Source organism: Leopardus geoffroyi, chromosome A1 (genome assembly GCF_018350155.1).
Source record: "Leopardus geoffroyi isolate Oge1 chromosome A1, O.geoffroyi_Oge1_pat1.0, whole genome shotgun sequence".
Classification (NCBI taxonomy): domain Eukaryota; kingdom Metazoa; phylum Chordata; class Mammalia; order Carnivora; family Felidae; genus Leopardus; species Leopardus geoffroyi.
Window position 1 is genome coordinate 44,672,921 of NC_059326.1, and position 21,643 is coordinate 44,694,563.

The 21,643-nt window shown below is 34.3% G+C and overlaps 1 protein-coding gene across 2 annotated transcripts in view; it reads right to left on the minus strand.

The window, feature by feature from the left end:
• KLHL1 (kelch like family member 1) overlaps positions 1-21,643 on the minus strand; it is a 360,871-nt gene that overhangs the window by 9,471 nt on the left and 329,757 nt on the right. For both annotated transcript variants that reach the window (XM_045478701.1, XM_045478696.1), the window contains exon 9: positions 16,042-16,254. In XM_045478701.1, the coding sequence (XP_045334657.1) occupies positions 16,042-16,254 (213 nt within the window). The remainder of the gene's footprint in view (positions 1-16,041; positions 16,255-21,643) is intronic.

A 21,643-nucleotide genomic window follows, 5' to 3' on the forward strand; every position in this document is an offset into this window, starting at 1 on the left:
AAAATAGTAGAATCCAGAAAGTGTAACATTTTATAGGTTAGCTGACTGGATTTTCCAAAAACTCAGTAGCAAAACAAACAAAGGCCCCAGTTATAATGAATAATCAGGAAGAAGTAGCTATTCTAAATAAATTTGACTTCAACATGAGAAAAAAACGAGTGGACCTTATTTGGATCCCCATTCAAATAGACCAACTATTAAAAGATGAGGTATGTTGAAATTTTTAATATAGCCTGGGAATTAGATTTTAATAAGGAATCATTTAAGTTTTTATTAGTACTGATAATAGCATTTTTGTTATGTTTAAAAAAAAAAAGTCCTGTTCAATTTTGGTTGTTTGTTTCAAGATGAATTTAGAAATGTTTTGAGCTAAAATGATATGTTTGAGAATTTCTTTGAAATACTTAAAAAAGAGTGAAGGGGAAAGGCTGAAACAGGAATGACACATTGGTGATAGTTGTTGAAGCTGGGTAATGAGTATAGGGAAGTTTATTGTATTGTTTAGTTTTTTGTTTGTCAGGAAAGATCTGTAGTAAAAATAACCTTAGAAGTAAGAATGTATAATACACTTTAATTTCAGTGAAAAGTGAACGTTCTTTACACTTTATTCATTCTTCAGTAAAATCCAGGCTGGCTTCTGTCACAATTACTTCACCTAAATAGCTTTTTCTGAAGTCATATTTTATCCCTCATTTAATTGCTATTCAGCTCTATAGATTTTTTTTCAACTATTGTCTGCAAAGCAGACTTTGTCACTTGGCAAAAAGGCAGAAGAACTGAGAAAATAGCCAACACTAGTGTGTGAAGAAATAATAAGTTTATTTCTGAAGACTTATGAAATTTTAAGTGAAACTCAAATATTGAACAATTCTCAAATACTCACATTCCAGGGGAAAATAAGAAAATGCCAGTATGCCCTATATTTAGTACACATTTAGAAATAACATTCTATATTTAGAAATAGAAATAGATGTCATATATATATATATATATATATACACACACTGGCATATATATATACATATATACATGTGTGTGTGTGTGTGTGTGTGTATAAAATGTGTATATAATTTTACAAAATTCCTAAAGGGAACTTTACAAATTTAATGCACTCTAGAAATCCAGACCTTTGAATTGGATATACCTGTCTTCAGTGCTATGTAACATATTTTTTTGTAATAACAAACTTTTGATTCATATCTGGCAATGATGAAAATTTAAATTTATATATTGCAATTCAAAAATGAAATCTAACCCAAATAAAAACAATCCAACCCCTTCCTACCCATACACACACTCTCTCCTAGATATTTAGAAAGTAAATACACAAATACAAGGTTACCGACTAGTGGTTATTTTGTTTTTTACATTAAGGACTCTAATTTTTCTACATTCAGAACTCAATAGATTCACCTTTCAGCCCAGGGATATACAAAATTGTAACCCCCTAAAGTGAAATAAATGGACTTTTTTACCTTAGGAGAGGATCCACAGATGTATAACCATTTCCCAAACAATTATTAACAGTGAACTCTGTCATTGTTGGGGGTGGGGTTCACTTAGTTTTCACTAAGTTCCCCCAATTTTTTTTCTGGTTGCCTGTTCATTTTTTTTGAAAGAGAAAAAGGTGGAGTGGGAGGGGGTTGACTGTCTTTTTGTATTTAGGCTGTCAGCCTTTCCTACATCTCACCTTGGCCTTTGTTGTCACGGTGTGAGCTCTGTATCAGGGACTCTATTAAACTTTATAGCCTTCAGGAAAGAGAAGTGCCAGCATGTAGGGGCTAAAATTGGCTATAAAATGAAAACTTGCTGAAGGCATATGAGAGTCACAGAACAAAACTTAGTGTCTCATTGAAAGTCTCCATTGAAGCTTTTGAGGTACCATTAGTTTTTTAAGCCCCCCCTTTTTTTACATTATTTAAGGATAAAAATTGATCTTAAAATATTAAAGGGAAACTTTTTAAGTATAAAAGCATTACCTCAGTAACCAATAAAATTAAAAATACTCATTTTCCTAAACTTGAATAGGCAATATTCAGCTACAAAGCAAATTAAATGACATAGAAGAGATCTGTAGCCAGGTTTGTTCACCTGTAAAACAAAACAAAGCAAATAAGTGCAAAGAGAAATAAGAAAAGATGAGATCCATGCTACAAAAGTAAACTTCTCTGAAAGAGCTTTTAGATTTCTAGGAAATGAATTATATGATCTATAGTTGAATTTTCATAAATTATTTGAATTAGGCAATCAAGTGTGACAATAATGCTGGTCAAAAATAAATAATTTCATTTTTCCTGTAAAGAAAACGAGTATCTACCAGGCCTCATGAGATTTTCAAAACAGATGTACCTTGACTTCAGAAATGTTTTCATGACAGGAATGGAAAATAAATTAATTTTAATAAAATTAATTTTTAAAAACTTCAGAACAACTGTAAAAATGTTCCTATAAACATCATTGCTCAGATATTTTCATACATATGCATATTTAATGGGTATTTAGGAATAGCATTTGTGGGTCAAAAAGGAGGTATATTTTGAAATGTGGTAGATACTGCCAATTGGTATTATAGAGTCTGGGCAATTTACAGTCCCACCATGAGTGTCATGAGACTTTCAGTTGCTCTCCATCGTCTCCAGCATGTGGTATTAGCTAATTTCACTTTAGCCTGTCTAGTAGGTCCTGGTATGACATTGTGACTTTAATTTGCATTTCTCTGATGACTCCAAGCATTTTTCCCAATAGTCATTTTTTTTTTTATTTTTTTTCAACGTTTATTTATTTTTGGGACAGAGAGAGACAGAGCATGAACGGGGGAGGGGCAGAGAGACAGGGAGACACAGAATCGGAAACAGGCTCCAGGCTCTGAGCCATCAGCCCAGAGCCCGACGCGGGGCTCGAACTCACGGACCGCGAGATCGTGACCTGGCTGAAGTCGGTCGCTTAACTGACTGCGCCACCCAGGCGCCCCCCAATAGTCATTTTTTCAAGAGTTCTTCTCCCAATCTTCTGCCGACTTTTTCTAATGTTTTTAAGTTCTTTGAAAAATCATTTCTAGAATTTAATTTTTGGAAACAAAGCCTTTGTTGGTTAAATGCGTTGCAAATATTTTTCCCACTCTCTGGGGTAAATTTTTAGTCTTCATGCTATCTTTTGAGGAAGGACCTTTCTAGATTTTTTTTCTTTTTGAGTAATCTCTATATGCAACATGAACCTCAAACTCATGACCTCAAGATCAAGAGTCGCATGCTCTGTTAACTGAGCCAGCCAGGCGCCCTGATGAAAGGTATTTTAACAGGAATATTTGTCTTTATGAATGACTTTCCAGATTCAGTTTAAGTAATCTTTCACTTCCCTAAAACTGTAAAGATTACCCCCTCTGTTATATTATAAAAGCTTTGTTTCGTATTTACATTTAAAATGCATCCTGAATTGATTTTTGGTATGATATGAGATGGAGCTAAAACTGATTTTTTTTCCACATGAGATGTGCTCTTTTGCCTTTGCGGTAAGTCAAGATCCCTCATATGTGTGATTCTATTTCTGAACACAAATCTGTTTCACTTGTCTACTCATTTGTACTAGGCCATTACCACAATATCTTAAAGTAACTTTATTAGTTATAACATGTAGTACTTCAAAGTTTTCTTGAGATTTGGGGTCCTTTTCATTTTTATTTAAATTATAGGATTACTTTTCAACATTACATCCACAATCACACTCGACAAACATTTACAATTTTTTAAATTTTTTAAATGTTTATTTATTTTTGAGAGAGAGAGAGAGAGAGAGCGTGCGCACGCCCGCACAAGTCGGGGAGGGGCAGAGACAGAGAGGGAGACACAGAATCCAAAACAGGCTCCAGGCTCTGAGCTGTCAGCACAGAGCCCAATGTGGGGCTGGAACTTGGGAACAGTAAGATCATAACCTGAGTCGAAGTAGGATGCTCAACTGACCGAGCCACCCAGTTGCCCCAACAGTTACAATTTAAATAAGGATTGCAATGAATCCATAAAACATTTTAGAGGACAATTCTTCTGTTCCATGAATGTGGCATTTCCCTCCATTTATTTAAGATTTTTTGAAACTTTTCTCAATATTTTATTTTCCGTTTAAAGGTACTGCATATCTACTGTAAGATTCATTGCTAGGCATTTTTTAAACTTTTTAATGGCAATTATTTATTTATTTATTTAAAGATTTTATTTTTAAGTAATTTCTACACTCAACATGAAATTCGAACTTACAACCCTAAGATTAAGAGTCACATGCTCTGCTGACTGAGCCAGCCAGGTACACCTAATGGCAACTTTTTATACATTAATTTTGTTATTATAGTTTGCAGGTAGAAATGTAATTAATTTCATATATTGACTGAGTATATAGCAAACTTATTAACCCACTTTTTAAATCAAATAGTTTCTAATTAGACTGTGGTTAGATTATCATTAGATATTTATCATGTAACCTTGAATAATGGCAGTTTTATTCATTCCTTTCTAATGATTAATTTTCTTTCCATTATTGCTTTATTACTGGATACTCTAATAAAATGTTGAAAAAAGTGGTATTAACATTCATTTTTTCCCTAATGAAAATCACAAAACAACATATTTCAATATTTGACTACTTTTCTATTAATTTCTCTTCCAAGTTTGGTGAGAGTTTTTATTATGGTAGGTATTGAATTTTATCATTTTTGCATTTATTCAGATGTTTATTTATGACTTATTGATTTACATTGATTAGTTGTTCAATGCTAAACCAAACTTGTATTTCTGGAATAAATGCAAATTGGTTGAGATATGTTATCATTTTTATTCACATCTAGGTTTGATTTGTTAACATTTCTTTTGGATATTTGCATCTATGCTCATGAGTTTAACCACCTTTTTTAAATTTGTTTCTCTTGTTTTTTTATTTCCTACACAGTGTATAAAAGATTTTATTTTTCTATAAATTTGCTTATTTCAACTAAAATTTCAAATAATAGCATAAATATTCAAATAGTCTCTTTTTAGAGTCTCATAATAGTGACTCATTCATTTCTTTTATTTTTAAAATTTACTTATTCATTTTGAGGTAGGGGGGAAAGGTGCAGAGAGAAAGGGAGAGAGAATCCCAAGGGGGCTCCATGGAGCCCAATACGGGGCTTGATTTCATGAACTTGAGATCATGAGCTGAGCCAAAACCAAGACCCAAAACCATGACCTAGGGACCCAGAGGTCCCTACTCATTTCTGGTATAGGTAATTTTTTTTTCTCCTTTTCCTTCACAATCTAGCAACTAGCTTTTAAATTTTATTGCAAATATTTTTAGAGAAATAACCTAGGTTTCTTTTTAATCCTCTCAATTTCATGTTTGCTTTATATTTTGTTAATATATTTCAATCACTATTTCACTTCTGTTTTGGTAGTTGTTTTAGTCCAATTATAACTTGAGATTGAAGCTTAAATCTTTGCTTTTCAGCTCTTTTAACTTGCTAAGTACATGCACTTAAGTAAATAAATTTCTTTTCAAGAATTTCTTTGGAAATGCTAGAACTTAGTACCCCATGTTACATGTCACAGGAGTAGATTCGTCTCTTGGCAATTTATGATACATGTGGTATTCTCTTTATGTGAACTTTTTCAGTAATTCAAACAGTCTTGCCTAAATTGCATGGTTCCTTAAATGATTTTATTGTGTGGTATAAACAGAGTTTAATGATGTACATTTCTAATAAGATCTTGAGGAGAGCTTGGGAAAATTGGGAGGCCCCTCTTTTTTTTTTTTTTTTTTTTAAGTTTATTTAGTTTTGAGAGAGACAGAGAGAATGTGAGCAAGGGTGGGGCAGAGAGAGGGAGAATGTTAAGCAGGCCCTGCACTGTCAGCCCAGAGCTGGGCATGGGTTTTGAACTCACGAATCGTGAGATCATGACCTGAGTCGAAATCAAGAGTCGGATGCTCAACTGACTAAGCTACCCAGGTGCCCCAAGACCTCTTTTAATGATAGTGTGAATTTGTATTTTTTATAGAAATACCAAGTCTAGCGTGAAGCATTTGGAAAAATCTGTAGTGAAAGGAATATGATTTTTAAAAAGGAATTTCTTTAGCTACATCCCACAACATTTGATATATATTTTCATTATCATTAAGTTCAAATTATTTTCCAGTTTGAGTCACATATCATTTCAAAATATCTCCTAACTTCAAACAGTTGAACATGGGGCACCTGGCTGGCTTGGTCTATAGAGTATGCAACTCTTGATCTTGGGGTGGTGGGTTCAAGCCCCTCAGTAAGCATTGAACTTACTCAAAAACAAAAACGAAAAACAAACAGCTGATTAATTCCCTAGTTTAATTTAGTTTAATTCCCTGTTGATCAGAGAACATGCCCTATGAGATTTCAAACTTTTGAAATTTGTTGAGGTTTACTTTATGACCCAGAACACAGTAAATTTTGATAACTATTTCACGTGTAACTAAAAATATGACCTATAAAGGTAATCACGATAGCACCAAAATTATTTAGATTTTTTTCAAAATGTTGTATGTAATAAACTAGAATATGGAGGGAAAACTGTTTCTACTTCAAAACTTATCTACCCTGAAACAATTTAATTCTAGGAATTCTCATATAAAATAGTTGGTTTAATACAACATACATATAAGGAAATCAATCATTTTCCTAATAACTTGCTGCCTGGACTCAGGTTTTACACCACCACAGATTTTCATGGCTTGTCTACTTCCATGGGCCTAGACACAGAGGCCCTAGAAATTAATTCTTTATTGTGATTTATAAACCCTTGTGGCTCTTGGTGCTCCTGTTTCCACCTACCAAGGAGCCCACAACAGCAGTGCCTCCAGACAAAGGCTGGTGACTACAGTCCACACCTACAGGACTGGCTCCCCTAAAGGCAGAGAAAGGAGTCAGATTACATGACCTCAGTAAATTCCCCCCAAAGAAATGAATAGAAAGACATGAGAATTTTATGTTATTTGCTAAGTGATTTACTAAACAAAGAGTTAACTGATAACAAGTAAAGCTATAAAATGAGGGTAAAATATATTATATATTATTATATATTATATATTATATACTATGTATTATATATACATATATATGACTTCATATAATTACATATAAAAATGTGATTTCAATATGGGAAATTACTTTTAACATACAAGCATATTTGTGCTGGTTGTCACTTTGCTGGTGCCTAAAGAACCATACTCTTAGTGTCATACATTTGAGTATTCCACTCCTTCCTTGCTGTGACCAGCATTGGCCAGTGTGACTTTAATAGGTGTGATGCATGTAGAGGCCTGATGATTCATTGTATTGGATGCCTGCCATCTCTGAGCCCGTTCTCTTGGATTCCCGTGTCTTGGAACCCCTGCTACCATATGGTAGAATATCCTGTTAAAGGAGAACCACAGTGCTCTGGCTAAAGCATCAACTGAGATACCAGGTGAGAGGCAGCCCTAACTGCCAGCTCGGCCAGAGAATGATTGCAAATATTAAAGCCTTGTTGAGCCCCACACGATTGTAGCATCAGCCAATATCATGAAAAGTAGAAGAGTAGCCCAACTGAACCCAGTCAACACATAATCATGAAAGATTTTAATCATAAAAGAAACAATTATAAAAGTATTTTAAGTCACTAAGATTGTAGAATTATTTGCTAGAAATAACTAAAACAATAGCAAACAATTTCATGAAGAAGTATATATCTACCTTAAAAATATAAAGTATCTTCATTTATTTATTTATTTATTTTTTATAAAGAATTCTTTTTTTTTTTTTCAACGTTTATTTATTTTTGAGACAGAGAGAGACAGAGCATGAACGGGGGAGGGGCAGAGAGAGAGGGAGACACAGAATCGGAAACAGGCTCCAGGCTCTGAGCCATCAGCCCAGAGCCCGACGCGGGGCTCGAACTCACAGACCGCGAGATCGTGACCTGGCTGAAGTCGGACGCTTAACCGACTGCGCCACCCAGGCGCCCCTAAAGTATCTTCATTTAAATAAAATATTAAAAATATTTGTAAATTTGTATTAACCATATGACATACATATGGTTAGTAACATCTATACCTAATATTTATAAAAATAAACAAAATAACTATTTTGAGTATTGGTCTAAACCAGTGTCAAAAAAAAACCAACCATAGTGTTGGTAGAATTTAAGATCAGAAGCCATAGTCCATCAGACAATGTACATTAATCCATCCATTGATTTATTCAGACAGGATATTTAAGCATTCATTATATGCTCTACTCCTGACATATAGAACCTAAATGTACAATTGGAGAAAGGAACAAAGAAATAGTCTGGCTTTTTTCTTTAATTTAACCTTTGCTAGTAAATATGTCTCAATATATTGAAAAAGAATCAAATATAGACATCAATTTACATAAATGAATTTTAATGAGTTACTGACAAAATTGCTTTCTTTTATGATTTTTTCCTCATGATTTTCTATCACAACAACAAACACTACTTCTAAATTAAAAAAATGAAAACTTCATGGGGCACTTGGGTAGCTCAGTCAGTTAAGCATCTGACCCTTGGTTTTTGCTCAGGTCATGATCTCACAGTTCATGGGATTGAGCCTGGTGTCAGTCTCTGTGCTGACAGTGCAGAGCCTGGTTGGGATTCTCTTTATCCTTGATGCTGCCCTTCCCCTACATGTTCTTTCTCTTTCTCTCTCTCTCTCTCTCTCTCTTCCCCCCCCAAGATAAACTAACTAACTAACTAACTAACTAACTAAATAAATAAATAAATAAAAACATCAGAGTGGTTTAAATATCAGGCTGCAACTATCCAAGACAGGATTTCTTAGTTCAAATCCAGTCTCAATTTACAAATTATTCTCTGATAAGTATAAATTCCTCAACACAGGATCTTCCACACATTCTCTAAGGACACGTTCCCTGTTTTTATTTCATTGCAACAGTCTAAGTTACGGTCACATGTGACATAAGATGGTTTTGAGTTGAGTATCCATTTCAACAACAAGACAGAGGGAGAAAGGTCAGCACAATGTTAAGGGGAAAAAATGATTCCCAATATTGTTTGCGTGTTTCCAACTCTCATATTGATTATGTGCTTAATCTTTAAGATAGGCATTTAAAAAGTAGTTATTGATATTCTCCCAATCATCCTTGTTACTTCTCTTAAATATATAATGGGAACAGAAACATTGGGAAAGAAGACGGGGTAACTAGATTTCTTCTCCCCTTTTCAACATTCCCTGTGTATTTATAAAAAAATGTTTAAAAAAGTTAATTTTATTTAAATTTAATTTAACTGCCTATGAAGGCACATGAAAAATCCTATTTTGACCTAGATCATATTTATTACATCCTCTTTTTAAGCTTGAGGAGAAGAGAAGTGAATTGATGACAGAACAAGGGGAAGCAAGGATAAGCCACACAGCTCTTTGACTCCTTAGATGTAGTTTCCTCAGAGGGGCTTCAAAAATTATTTAAATTATTGTCAATCAATAGAACATGGAGCATACAGGAGATCTGAATGTTGGTTAAAATTCACTTTTAAAAATAAATACCTTGGGGCACCTAGGTAGCTCAGTTAGTTAAGTGAAAGACTCTTGATTTCGGTTCAGGTCATGATCTCATGGTCATTAGATTGAGCCCCACATCAGGCTCTGGGCTGGGCCTGGAGCCTGCTTGGGATTCTCTCTCTACCTTTCCCTCTGCCCCTTTCCCACTTGAGGTGGGTGGAGTTCACTTGCACTAGTTCTCTCAAAATGAATGAATGAATGAATGAATACATGCATACATACACACATACATACCTTTTAACAGTTCAGAACTAAGGAGCAATTGATTATATAATCACTTAATCTACTAATATAACAGAAAAGTCTTATTAGCAGTGTAAGTCCAGGTTGTGTATTAAATAGCTTCTCTCAACATGAAAATGGATTTGGTAGCTTGACACCAGGGTTAATACCCTTCCATCTGTTTGGACATGAGGTTTCATCTATTCATGGACACCTACCTTTCCCCATAATTGTTCTTTTCCTTCCTTTAAAGCATGTAGATGGAGTACCATGATGCTAGCATTCCAGGTAGTACATCCAAGGACAACAGATTATTCTGTTATTCCCTGTCCTTAGCTGACCAATTCAAAGATAACACTCGCCTCATAAGCCATTGATCTAATCACATATCACATATCTACAAATATCTACTCACATATCAAAATTAGTTTAGCTGTGGTGTTAGCTAATAGTTGTTACATCCACTTGTAAAGCAGGGCCCCCACGTATCTAGGCTATCAGAATTTCCATCTTTTGCATACATGTCTACAAGAAATTTGAACATAATTTTTTATCAAAGAAATAGCAAGGATTATGTGTGCACAATAATAGAAAAATAACATTAACAGCACACTAGTTAGTCGTTTTATGCTACACTCATTTGGCTAATGTTAACAGTAAGATCTTAGGAAGAAGAAGAAAATCTCTTACTAAGTAGTTCAAAACCCCAATCAAACATTTTAACTTTAAACAGTTCAGGTAGAAATTGAGAAAATTTAGAATCTTACATATGTCAAAGTATGAGTTAGTATATTAATATGCTATATGGCCTAGGATAAGTGCTTATGATTCAAATAAAAAGTCTCTCCTTGATCGTCTGTTTTCATTGTTTAGAACTGCTACAATTCTTGGATTATGTCCAAACCAAAAAGTTGAAATAAGAAGAGAAATGAAAGAATACAAAATTCTATTCTTACCTTATATATTATTGTGTATAATAACATTAAAAATGTGAAATTAATAATGTATTTATCCCTATATGTCTGACAGCAAATCTTAACTTTCATTATTTCATTCTTTATCAAAGATCTAAAGATGATAAAAATATTGAGCCATATCTGGACAGAAATGAATTAGGTATTCTTATTTTAGGTGACTTTTTCTTTTCTTTTTTTTTAAATTTTTTTACATTTATTTATTTTTGAGAGACAGAGAAAGACAGAGCACAAGCGGGGGAGGGGCATAGAGAGAATGAGACACAGAATCCGAAGCAGGCTCCAGGCTCTGAGCTGTCAGCGCAGAGCCCGATGTGGGGCTTGAACTCACAGACCACGAGATCATGACCTGAGCTGAAGTCAGACGCTCAACCGACTGAGCCACCCAGGCCCCCCTAGGTGACTTTTTCTGATATGACTAGACTAGAATTTGGTAAATTTTGAACAGACGTTTTATATTTATTGTAAGTGATGTATAAAAATTTATTAGATGCTTATTTGTTAATAGTGTTTGGATTAGATATAAAGATATAACTTTCAATAAATATATGAAAAGTTGCTTAATATTTTAGTCCCTATCAAAAATTTTGTCAATAAAACAAATGCCTAAAATATATGGATGTAAATCATTGATACTCAGTCTATAACGGTGGAAATGGGCATTCCTATGCAAATAGAAAAATAGACAAAAATTTATCTGTCTTTCCATCAGTCCACCCACACATCCATGCATCTTTCCATTCTTCCATCCATACATCCGTGCATCTCTATCTTTCTATCTATTAATCTATATACCTTCCTATTTACAGTATATCTCCAGATGTTTTCCCTTGTGAGAAATTTGAGGCCTGTTTTTCTTAGCATCTACCTGATTCACTATAGGCTTGGTGAGGACTCACTTTGTACCAAGAATTGTACCAAGGGGAGGATTATAGGGGAGAACAGGCTAATCTTGATCATCACCAGCACATGGATCTAGCTATGTTAAAAAATTGATTTAAAATTCTTTTTCATCATATTATTGATAGTGGGTACACAAGAAAACTCCCTTGTGCTTTCAGGTCAAATTTGAATTATGAAAAAATCTCTCTGGCTACTACTACATGGAGAAAAAATTGGAAGAAGGCAGAGTGAACATTACAAAGGCAGATTTAAGAGGCTCTTATCTTGATCTCTCTCTCTTGCAGGCCTTATGGCTGGGATGCAGATTTGAGGGTGAAGGTGGTCCCGATCTATTATTAGCCAGCAGAACTGATGCCTTTGAGCATATTTTTTGATTCATTTCCTGGTTTCCTGTTTTATTTGTGATCTTCAAGTTCTAATTATTTATTTGTCTCTTTTTTTCAGGTAAGTTTCAAGCTCTATTTAGTCCAGTGAAAATACATGCAAAACAATATTTGTTGAATAAAAAAAAAAATAGATTCATGCGCTTTGTCTTATGGATTGCACCTTCTGGGCAATCCTGCTAGAACTCACTACATCTTTTGGACATCAATTTTGTCCACTAGGATGCTCTTACCAGAGTGAGAGTTGGCTGTGAAATTGGTTTTCACTGTTCCATCAACTATTCTAAACTGTCTGTTCTTGTTGAGTCCTTGCCTTCTTTCTTGCTCTGATTTGAGATGCCAGTGTTCTTTGTGTTTAAGACAGCCTGACTCTTTACAACTTTTGATGTCTTATATAACTACTTTAACACCACTATTATGTAATACCTTTATGTTTCCATAAGAAATCCTTGTCATATAGTAAAATTTGTTCTATCTGTCAATCTATGACACATAACATTGTACACTACTACTTGTTATTCCTAATGGTTTGTTTTCCTAAGATTATATACTAAAAAGCAGTCTTTACATTATATGTGTAAAATAATCCTACAGAGTACTATTATGTATCTTGATTTATTGATGATTTACATGTGAAATCATCACTATAGAATATATGTGATAGAAACTACAAAAATGCTATTAATCTGACACATAATATGAGCTGGGATAAGAATCATGATAATGCTGTGTGCTTCTGCATTACTTAAACTGCTCACACCCATTGTACTCCTCTAACTTAAAATAGCTACACTTATTTGAGTTTAATTTTGCATCATAAATATATTTGTAGACTGGATTATTTATGCCTCTATTCACAACATTTCAATACATTAGACAGTAAAGTTAGAAGAGAATAATGAAATATCATTTCATTAGTAACATTTATGTAAGATATATAGTAAAAATAGGAGCCACATCATGTTAATCTTTTTTTTCTTTTTGCTATTTTTCCCAAGAATTTAGCAGAGAAAAATGTGAATGAGCTGTCAGTTTATTAGGAGTATATTTTAAATAAATGACTATGTTTGTGTATATAAAAGTGTACATTTATTTATTTGTCCTTTCACCACTGTCCTCACTGTAACACCTGTTGTTCCTAATTTCATTGGACAAGAGAATGGTGAAGTGAAACTGTGTTGAGCTTATTGCTTTCCTCTATGTGTAGATAGCCATAAATCTACATTTATGTATTTCACACACTAGAAATTTCACACACTAGAAATGTCATTAAACATGTTTCTACATTTTATTCAAGAAGTGGCTTAAGTTTGAGCACAGGCAGTTTACTAAAAACTATCTCTTGCAATGGCCTTATTCTCAACAAAAATCATCACGTATCTTTAGACAAATACATTATAAAAGAGAGAGCATCTTTCTGCCACTGACTACACCACCTGCAAGCATGAGTATAATGGATGTGATTTCTAAATATCAAGAGGACAATTGTTATTGCCATCAGTGCAATCTACCAATTATCTCTTGTTCTTCTACCAGGTGGAAGTTCTCCCACCCTCATTAATTTTTCTGTGGCCATGTGACTGGTTTGTCAAAGTATGGAAAAAAGAGAATTATATTACTGGCATGTGGACTCTAAGAGCCAGTGACCAGTGTACACGTTTCCCTTCCAACACTAGCAGTGCTTATACTTAGCTTATCTGCTATTCTGAGTAGCAGAACAATGATATCATGGATCTGTCAGGGACATGCAGCACTAGTAAGAAAAAAAAATACAGTATTAAGTCACAGAGAGTTTCAAAGTTATTCATTACAGAATTACTTATCCTATCTCAGTTGATATAACAGTTGACTTCAATATTCCCAATTCTCATATATCAGCATGTATTCTTACATAATAAGAAATATCATCTTAGGTTTCACTAACTCTCTATCACTGTACACAGTATAATAGTTCCAAGTGATATACAGCGCTTAAAGAGAACTTAGATATAAACATGCCAGGAAGTGTTTGGATTGTTGGACCCAAGCCTGAAGACAGGGTTCCTTTCTACTCCAGACCTTTGTGCACTTGACCATTTTTAGGGAGAATTAAAATAGAACCTATATTTCTACTCCAGAACTTTGTACACTTGGCCATTTTTAGGAATAGTTAAAAGAGGACCAGGATTACAGAAGATAGAGTTCTAATAAGTCTGTCTTCCATTAATAAAGGTATGACACAAAAGAAAGTCCGTAATGCACCTTTGAGAGTTGGAAGGGAGTAGTAGAACAATATAGGATGAACAATTAAATACCTAACTTTTAAAAAAGAATTAACAAATATTCATTGATTTAGTAGATTACTTAAAACTGTTTTAAAGGATCATTTAAAATATTACTTTAAATTATTGTGGAAAAAATTACAGGGCTTTAAATAAAAGTTGAAGAAAGAAAGGAAAGAACTGAGGAAAGAGGAAAGGAGGGAGATAGGAAGGAAAAAAATAAAACAAGAAAGAATGAAAGTAAATCCAAAAACAAACCCACAATTATATGGTCAAATAAACTTCAACAAAAGAAGCAAGAATATACATTGTGAAATGGAAAGTCTATTCAACAAATGGTGTTGCGAAAATTGGACAGCTACATGCAAAAAAAAAAAAAAAATGAACTGGACCACCTTCTGACACCGTACACAAAAATAAATTGAAAATAGTTTAAAGATCTAAATGTAAGACAGGAAACCATAAAAATCCTAGAAGAGATCACAGGCAGTAACCTCTTTGACACTGGCCCTAGCAACTAATTTCTAGTTTCTTCTGCGGCAAGGGAAACAAAAGCAAAAATAACTACTGGGACTTCATCAAACAAAACAAAACAAAGCAAACAACAACAACAATAACAACAGCATCCTCACAGTGAAGGAAACAATCAACAAAACTAAAAGGCAACCTATGGAAAGGGAGAAGATATTTGCAAATCACATATCTGATAAAGGATTAGTATCCAAAATATCTACAGAACTTATAAAACTCAACACTAAAAAAAATCCAATTAAAAAATGGGCAGAGGACATGACACTTTTTCAAAGAAGACCTACAGATGGCCAATAGACATGAAAATATGCTCAATATCACTCATCCTCAGGGAAATGCAAATCAAAACCACAATGAGATATTACCTCGCACCTGCCAGCCTGGCTAAAATCAAACACAAGAAACAAGTGTCAGTGAGGATGTGGAGAAAAATAGAACTACTGTATGATCCAGTAATCACACTAGTGTGTATTTACCCAAAGAATACAAAAATACTAAATCGGAAGGATATATGCATACTTATGTTACTGCAGCATTATTTACCACAGCCAAATTATGGAAGCAGCCCAGGTGTCCATCAATAGATGAAAGAATAAAGAAGATACGGTATACATACACAATGGAATATTATTCATCCATAAAAAGAATGAAATGTTGCCATTTGCAGCAACATGGATGGGGCTATAGAGTATAATGCCAAGCTAAATAAGCCAGTTAGAGAAGGACAAATGCCATATGATTTCACTCACGTGTGGAATTCAAGAAAAAAAAAGGAAAAATTAAAACAAGAATCAAACAAAACAAAACAAAGCAAAACAAAACAGACTCTTAACTGTAGAGAACAAATAGATGATTACCAGAGTGGAGGTGGGTGGGAGATGGGTGAAATAGGTGATGGGGATTAAAAGTACACTTATCTCAATGAGCACTCAGTAATATATAGAATCGTTGAATCACTATGTTGTACACCTGTAACTAATATAACACTATAAGTTAACTATGCTGGAATTAAAAAATAATGAAAGTGTGTATATGTGTATATGGGGGGAGGGTTGGATAAAGAGACAAACAGAAAGAGATTTAGAAAGTAGAATTTACCCTTCCTTAAATTATGCAGTTTTTACAATCACTTAAATTAGGCATCACTGTAATTCACATTATTTCTCTCACTGTAACTGTGACCTTAGGTCTTACCTTTCTACATAATCTAGTAACCTGGAACAGTGATTTGAAGCAGGAGCATCATGACCTCCTACTGCATAGAGAAAACCATCGCATGTGGCCACTCCAACACCTCCTCTCCTCTTACACATTGGAGCACACATGTTCCACTTATTTGTATGAGGATCATAGTATTCCATTGAACTCAAACAGGAACTTCCATCACGACCTCCAACTGAATATAACCTAAAAACACAATCAAAAAAACAAGATTTAATCTTATGGTCTGAATGACAAAATATAAAAAAAGGAGAAGATCTTTAAAAATATATTTTCTATTACCATATGAGTCCCAAATGTTTTTTTTTTTTCAATGTTTACTTATTTTTGCTCACATGCATGCAAGAGAGAGGCAGACAGAGGATCTGAAGCGGGCTCTGTGCTGACAGCAGAGAGCCCAATGTGGGACTCGAACAGTGAACCAGGAAATCATGACCTGAGCCAAAGTCAGACGTTTAACCAACTGAGCCACCCAGGCTCAGCCACCCTCAAATGTGTTTTAATAAGATTAGATGTTATGGAATTTTTGCTTTAGCCAGGGGACATTATAATTAATATAATGGGAAATAGAAAATGAAAAATACAGTATTAAAAGTTTAAGTAAATGTGCAGGAAGACACTATTGTCTAGTATATAAAATCATTCAGGTCTTAGATTTGCAAATGCATGCTCTAATATTCTTTAGTAACTCTAGAAAATGATGTTTAAACTGATTTCATATCCTAGATACATATTTTTTAAAAAGCTGTTTTATGTTTCTCTTAATGTTGAGCATGATAAAATGGAACTGACTGCCCAAGTGTGCCCTTTATGGCTGTAGGCCTCTTTGCTTGATTACTCATGGTTGTCTGCTAGGTCTCAGTCTTCAGTGTGTTGAAATTAACCAACAGGAACATTTTAAAGGACAAGTGTTGGACAATTTAACTCGCAGAAACACCCAGAAGTGAAATATTCACTGAGAAGTTTTTCTCATTCTAAATACTTTATGAAATCTGAACTTCATTTATTTCTATGAACATCTAACTCAAAAGAAGTATGCTCTAATCATGAGATATTATTAAAATTTAAAATTAAAATTATTAAAATTTAAATATTTGTCATTTAAATTATTAAAATTTAGATATTATTTAAAATTTAAAATTTTGCAGAAATTTCACTTATTGAGTAAGTATCTCCATACAAGGCATCTTGCACAATCCCTGGTACAGAATTTATATATAAGAAAAGTATCCCCCATGTTTTCTATTGTTTTAAAGGAATTGTTGACTTCAAGCTACTCTTTTATTTATACACATTACACTGACAAATTATAGTATTGATTTAGCTGAACCCAGCATTGCTAATACAGTATTTATGTGCAAGAATGTATCACATATTTTCTTTTTCTGTAATTATTTAAGATACTAACCTACAAATATATAGTTAAATGTATATAGAAACTAATTACAATTAAGCATATTGCTTACATTACAGAATTCAAATATTGAGCTTGGGAGTATAGCCTTTTATTTGGAAATTAAATAGTCCTGCAAAGTTCACAAGTTACAACATCAATGACTTCTTTAATGTAATTATGTATATTTCAAACACTATTTATTCAGTCTCTTTCTTCTGTGTGAACCCTCCCTTAGTAAAATCCAGTAACACAGGGATTACACAAAAAAGAAATTTATGTAATGCCTTAATGAAAATGACATAATATTTGACAGTCCCTTTTGTAACATAAATGTTTGATGTATAGTAGCTATTATTTTATAAATTACCTACTGCAGCCTAGGCTATGTTATCATGGTTTCTTTCATTTGGTACATGTCACTCATAATGTTTTTCTATATAGATTTTATGGTATTATATAGTCCACAGGTGAACAATGAAATTACTATAATTTCAGTATAATATATTGATTAATAAAAGGCAAAATTACTTGATAAGAGTAAATGCACTGAATTTGTCCTCAAAAATGAACTTTGAAAAAGAAATGAGGAAACTGTCATTTGTGTAAAAGATAACAGTGTCATTTTGGACTGCTTTATGAATTCCTAGTTAAAACTAATGATGTATTTTAATACTTGAAAGATTTTGAAAATTATGTACTTTACAAATATATGCTATCAAACAACATCTCTAATCCACTTATTTTGAAACATAAATTTGCTAAGTGACTAAGAATTAAATGGAAAAATAAGTAACAATAATAACTATTACTGTAAGTATTGTTAAAGTTATAAAAATAACCAACAGATAGAAACAGTATACTCTCAGCAGTTAGAAAAAAGGCTATAATGTATACACATAACTACATGGACAATTATCTTCTCAGATCTGCCCTCGCAAGCTATTTAGTCATAACTTAGGTTGATTCCCTGCTTTGTTTCACTCCAATGACAAATTAGATGCTGAGAATCTGAAGAGCAGAGAAGAATCTGATGCTAGAAGTAAATGCACTGACATGATAGGAAGTGGCAGCTGACAGTTTCACAGAGAGAAAGGAAACGTGACATTTTAACTTAGAGTTGAAAGATGAGTAGAAATTTGTACGATGAAGAAATAGGGGGGAAAGCACTACATGCAGGGAAAGCATTATGCATAAAGACAAGAGGCATGAAAGGTCACAGCAGGTGATAAATAAAGAGTGGCAGGTATGTCACATTGACGGAAGGGGTGGTTGGGAAGGAGGGGACGAAGTGCAGCTGGTGAGAATGAAGGGCTTGTGTGGTATGCTGCTGCATGGGATTCCACCCGTATGCAATGAGAAAAGCACAGAGAAATAACATTCTTAGGCATCATCAGGTTCCTAGTTCAGTTTGCTGCGACTATTGACCGATATATCCCTTGCATGTCAAAAATTGGCAGGAGATCAAAAATATCCCTGATGTGAGTAAACTTTTCTGAATTTTGCAGAGAATGGCAAGAATCTGAGTCTTCCCACACTACTTTCCCTAATTTATGTGTTTATTCAGCACACCTATGAGTTTAACCTCAAGTCTAGCTACCAGGTCTCAGTGTTTAAAGACCTAATTTCCAGGTGCCCATCTGAGCGAGTGCCACATATTTAAAATTGTAGTAAATAAAATATAGCAGTTTCAGGAAACAAATCCTGTATTTGGATATGGGTTAAAACGTGTTGAGACCCAGGCTGTTTCCCACTTGAAAGCATATCATCTGTAGAGTATGACCTTTTGTCAAGAACTGTGAGTAATCTGAAATTGTTTTACTACTTGAAATCTAACAAATTAGCCTATCTTAGCTTCATAGATGCTGGAAGAAGACACAAGACTCCTAGGTCAGAGAAAAAAAATGCTACTATTCACAGCACAATAAGCAACATGAGCTTCATGTTTACGTTGGGTCTTGTCCCCTGCCAAGTCGCAATGGGTAGATAAGAGACTCAAGTAAATACTGCACATGCAGCAGGGCTTGGCCTTTCTCACATCTGAGGAACATTAACTTTAGGAAATGCTAATTCATTAAAGAAAGCTGCCAACAAATCTGCCAAGCTTTGCTGTGAAAGGAGCCATTATCTTTATTATTCTGGCCAAGGAATGAATCTGCTCTCTGCTCCAAAGAAAGACAGTGGTTCTATCTTCCATAGCTGTTTGATTTACAAATATCCTTGCAAGACAGTGTGGAAAAACAATTGCCAGCACTTCTTACTTGGGAAATGTACAGTAATGCTAAAATCCCATTGTAGAGCTCTCTGCAAACTCTCTTGTGCTGATTGCCTGAGGTAGCCCCTGCTATCACAACCACAGTTCAAACATCAGGACAAAGAAAAAAGTAGGAGTGCACCCTCCCCCTTTAAGAATCTATCTTCTGTTTTGTTTCTTTACATTCCACATGTTAATAAACAAACAAAAAGAAGAGTCAGACCTATAAATACAGAGAATAGAGGCGTTTGAGTGGCTCAGCTGGTGGAGCATCCGAATCTTAATTTTGGTTTAGATCATGATCCCAGGGTCTTGGGATTGAGCCCCTTGTCAAGTTCCATGATGAGCATGGTGCCTGCTTAAGATTTTATTTCTGGGGCACCTGTGTGGCTTAATAGGTTAAGCGTTCGACTTTGGCTCAGGTCGTGATCTCGCGGTGCATGGGTTGGAGCCCCCATTGGGCTCTGCTGGCAACGTGGAGCCTGGAGCCTTCTTCAGATTCTGTGTCTCCCTCTCTCTCTGCCCCTCCCCCACTTGCATTATGTCTCTGTCTCTCAAAAATAAATGTTAAAAGTTAAAAAATATATTTTGTATATATTTTATATTTATATAAATATATATTTATATTTATTTATATATTATATAAATTTTATATATATATATTGTTTCTCTCTCCCTCTGCCCCTCTCCCTCTCTCTCTCTCTCTAAAATAAAAAAAATAAATACATTTAAAAAGTAAATAACTACAGAGAACAAACTGAAGGTTGTTAGAGGGAAAGGGGTGGGAGTGGGCAAAACTGGTGAAGGCAAAGGGAAGACACAGGCTTCCAGTCATGGAACAAGTCATGGGAATAAAAGGCACAAAATAGAGAATATAGTCAATGATATTATAATAGTGCTGTAAGGAAGGTGACAGATGGTAGTTATAACATAACTATGTGAGCATAACATGAGATATAGAGAAGTTAAATCATTATCTTATATGCCAGAAACTACTGTAACAATGTACATCAAAAATACTCAAAATAAATAAAATTAAATAATCCATCTTTTATTTTATTTTTTGCTTATTTATTTTATTTTATGTAATTTATTGTCAAGTTAGCTAACATACAGTGTATACAGTGTGCTCTTGGCTTTGGGAGTAGATAACAGTGATTTATCACTTATGCTAGAAAGTCTTTCCTGATCTCATTTTGTCTTTTTCCAAGAAAATTAACATTGTATAAACTGTATCCTGGGTAAGGTTATTTAATTAACTTCATACATTGTTAATAGTTCATACTTTACAATATAGAGTATATTATTATAATTTTTAATAGTCATACTTTATCAATAGTGCATACTTTGGGATGACTGTAACCAAACCCGAGTTCATCTGCCTGATGAGTAGCAAAGACCATCACTGAAACATGGAGTATGCAACAAAGGGAGGGTATATTCCAGAGGCAGCCAAATGAGACAGAAGGGCAAGCCTCAAAACTGCCCTTCTGAAAGAGTAGAGTAGGGGAAATCTAAAGTCAAATGGAAAATAGCTGGTGAAATTTTGCCACTGAGGGGCACCTGGGTGGCTCAGTCCGGTAAGTGTACGACTTTTGATTTTGGCTCAGGTCATGATCTCATGGTTTGTGGGATCAAGCCAAGTGTCAGTCTTTGTGCTGACAATGTGGAGCCTGCTTGGGATTCTCTCCCTCTCTATCCTCTGCCTACAAAATAAATAAATAAACTTGGGGGAAAAATGAAAAAAATTGCAGCTGAGGGTAGCCCTGCTAACTTTTTGGTTACTAGTTTCCATCCCCACTGTCTTTTGATCATTGCTCATTCTTGAGGGAATTGGGATGATGACCTCTCTATTTACTTTCTGCTGGAATGGGGGAAGATTGGGATTAGAGGAATGGAGCATTTAGTTCCAGGTTGAAACCCAACAT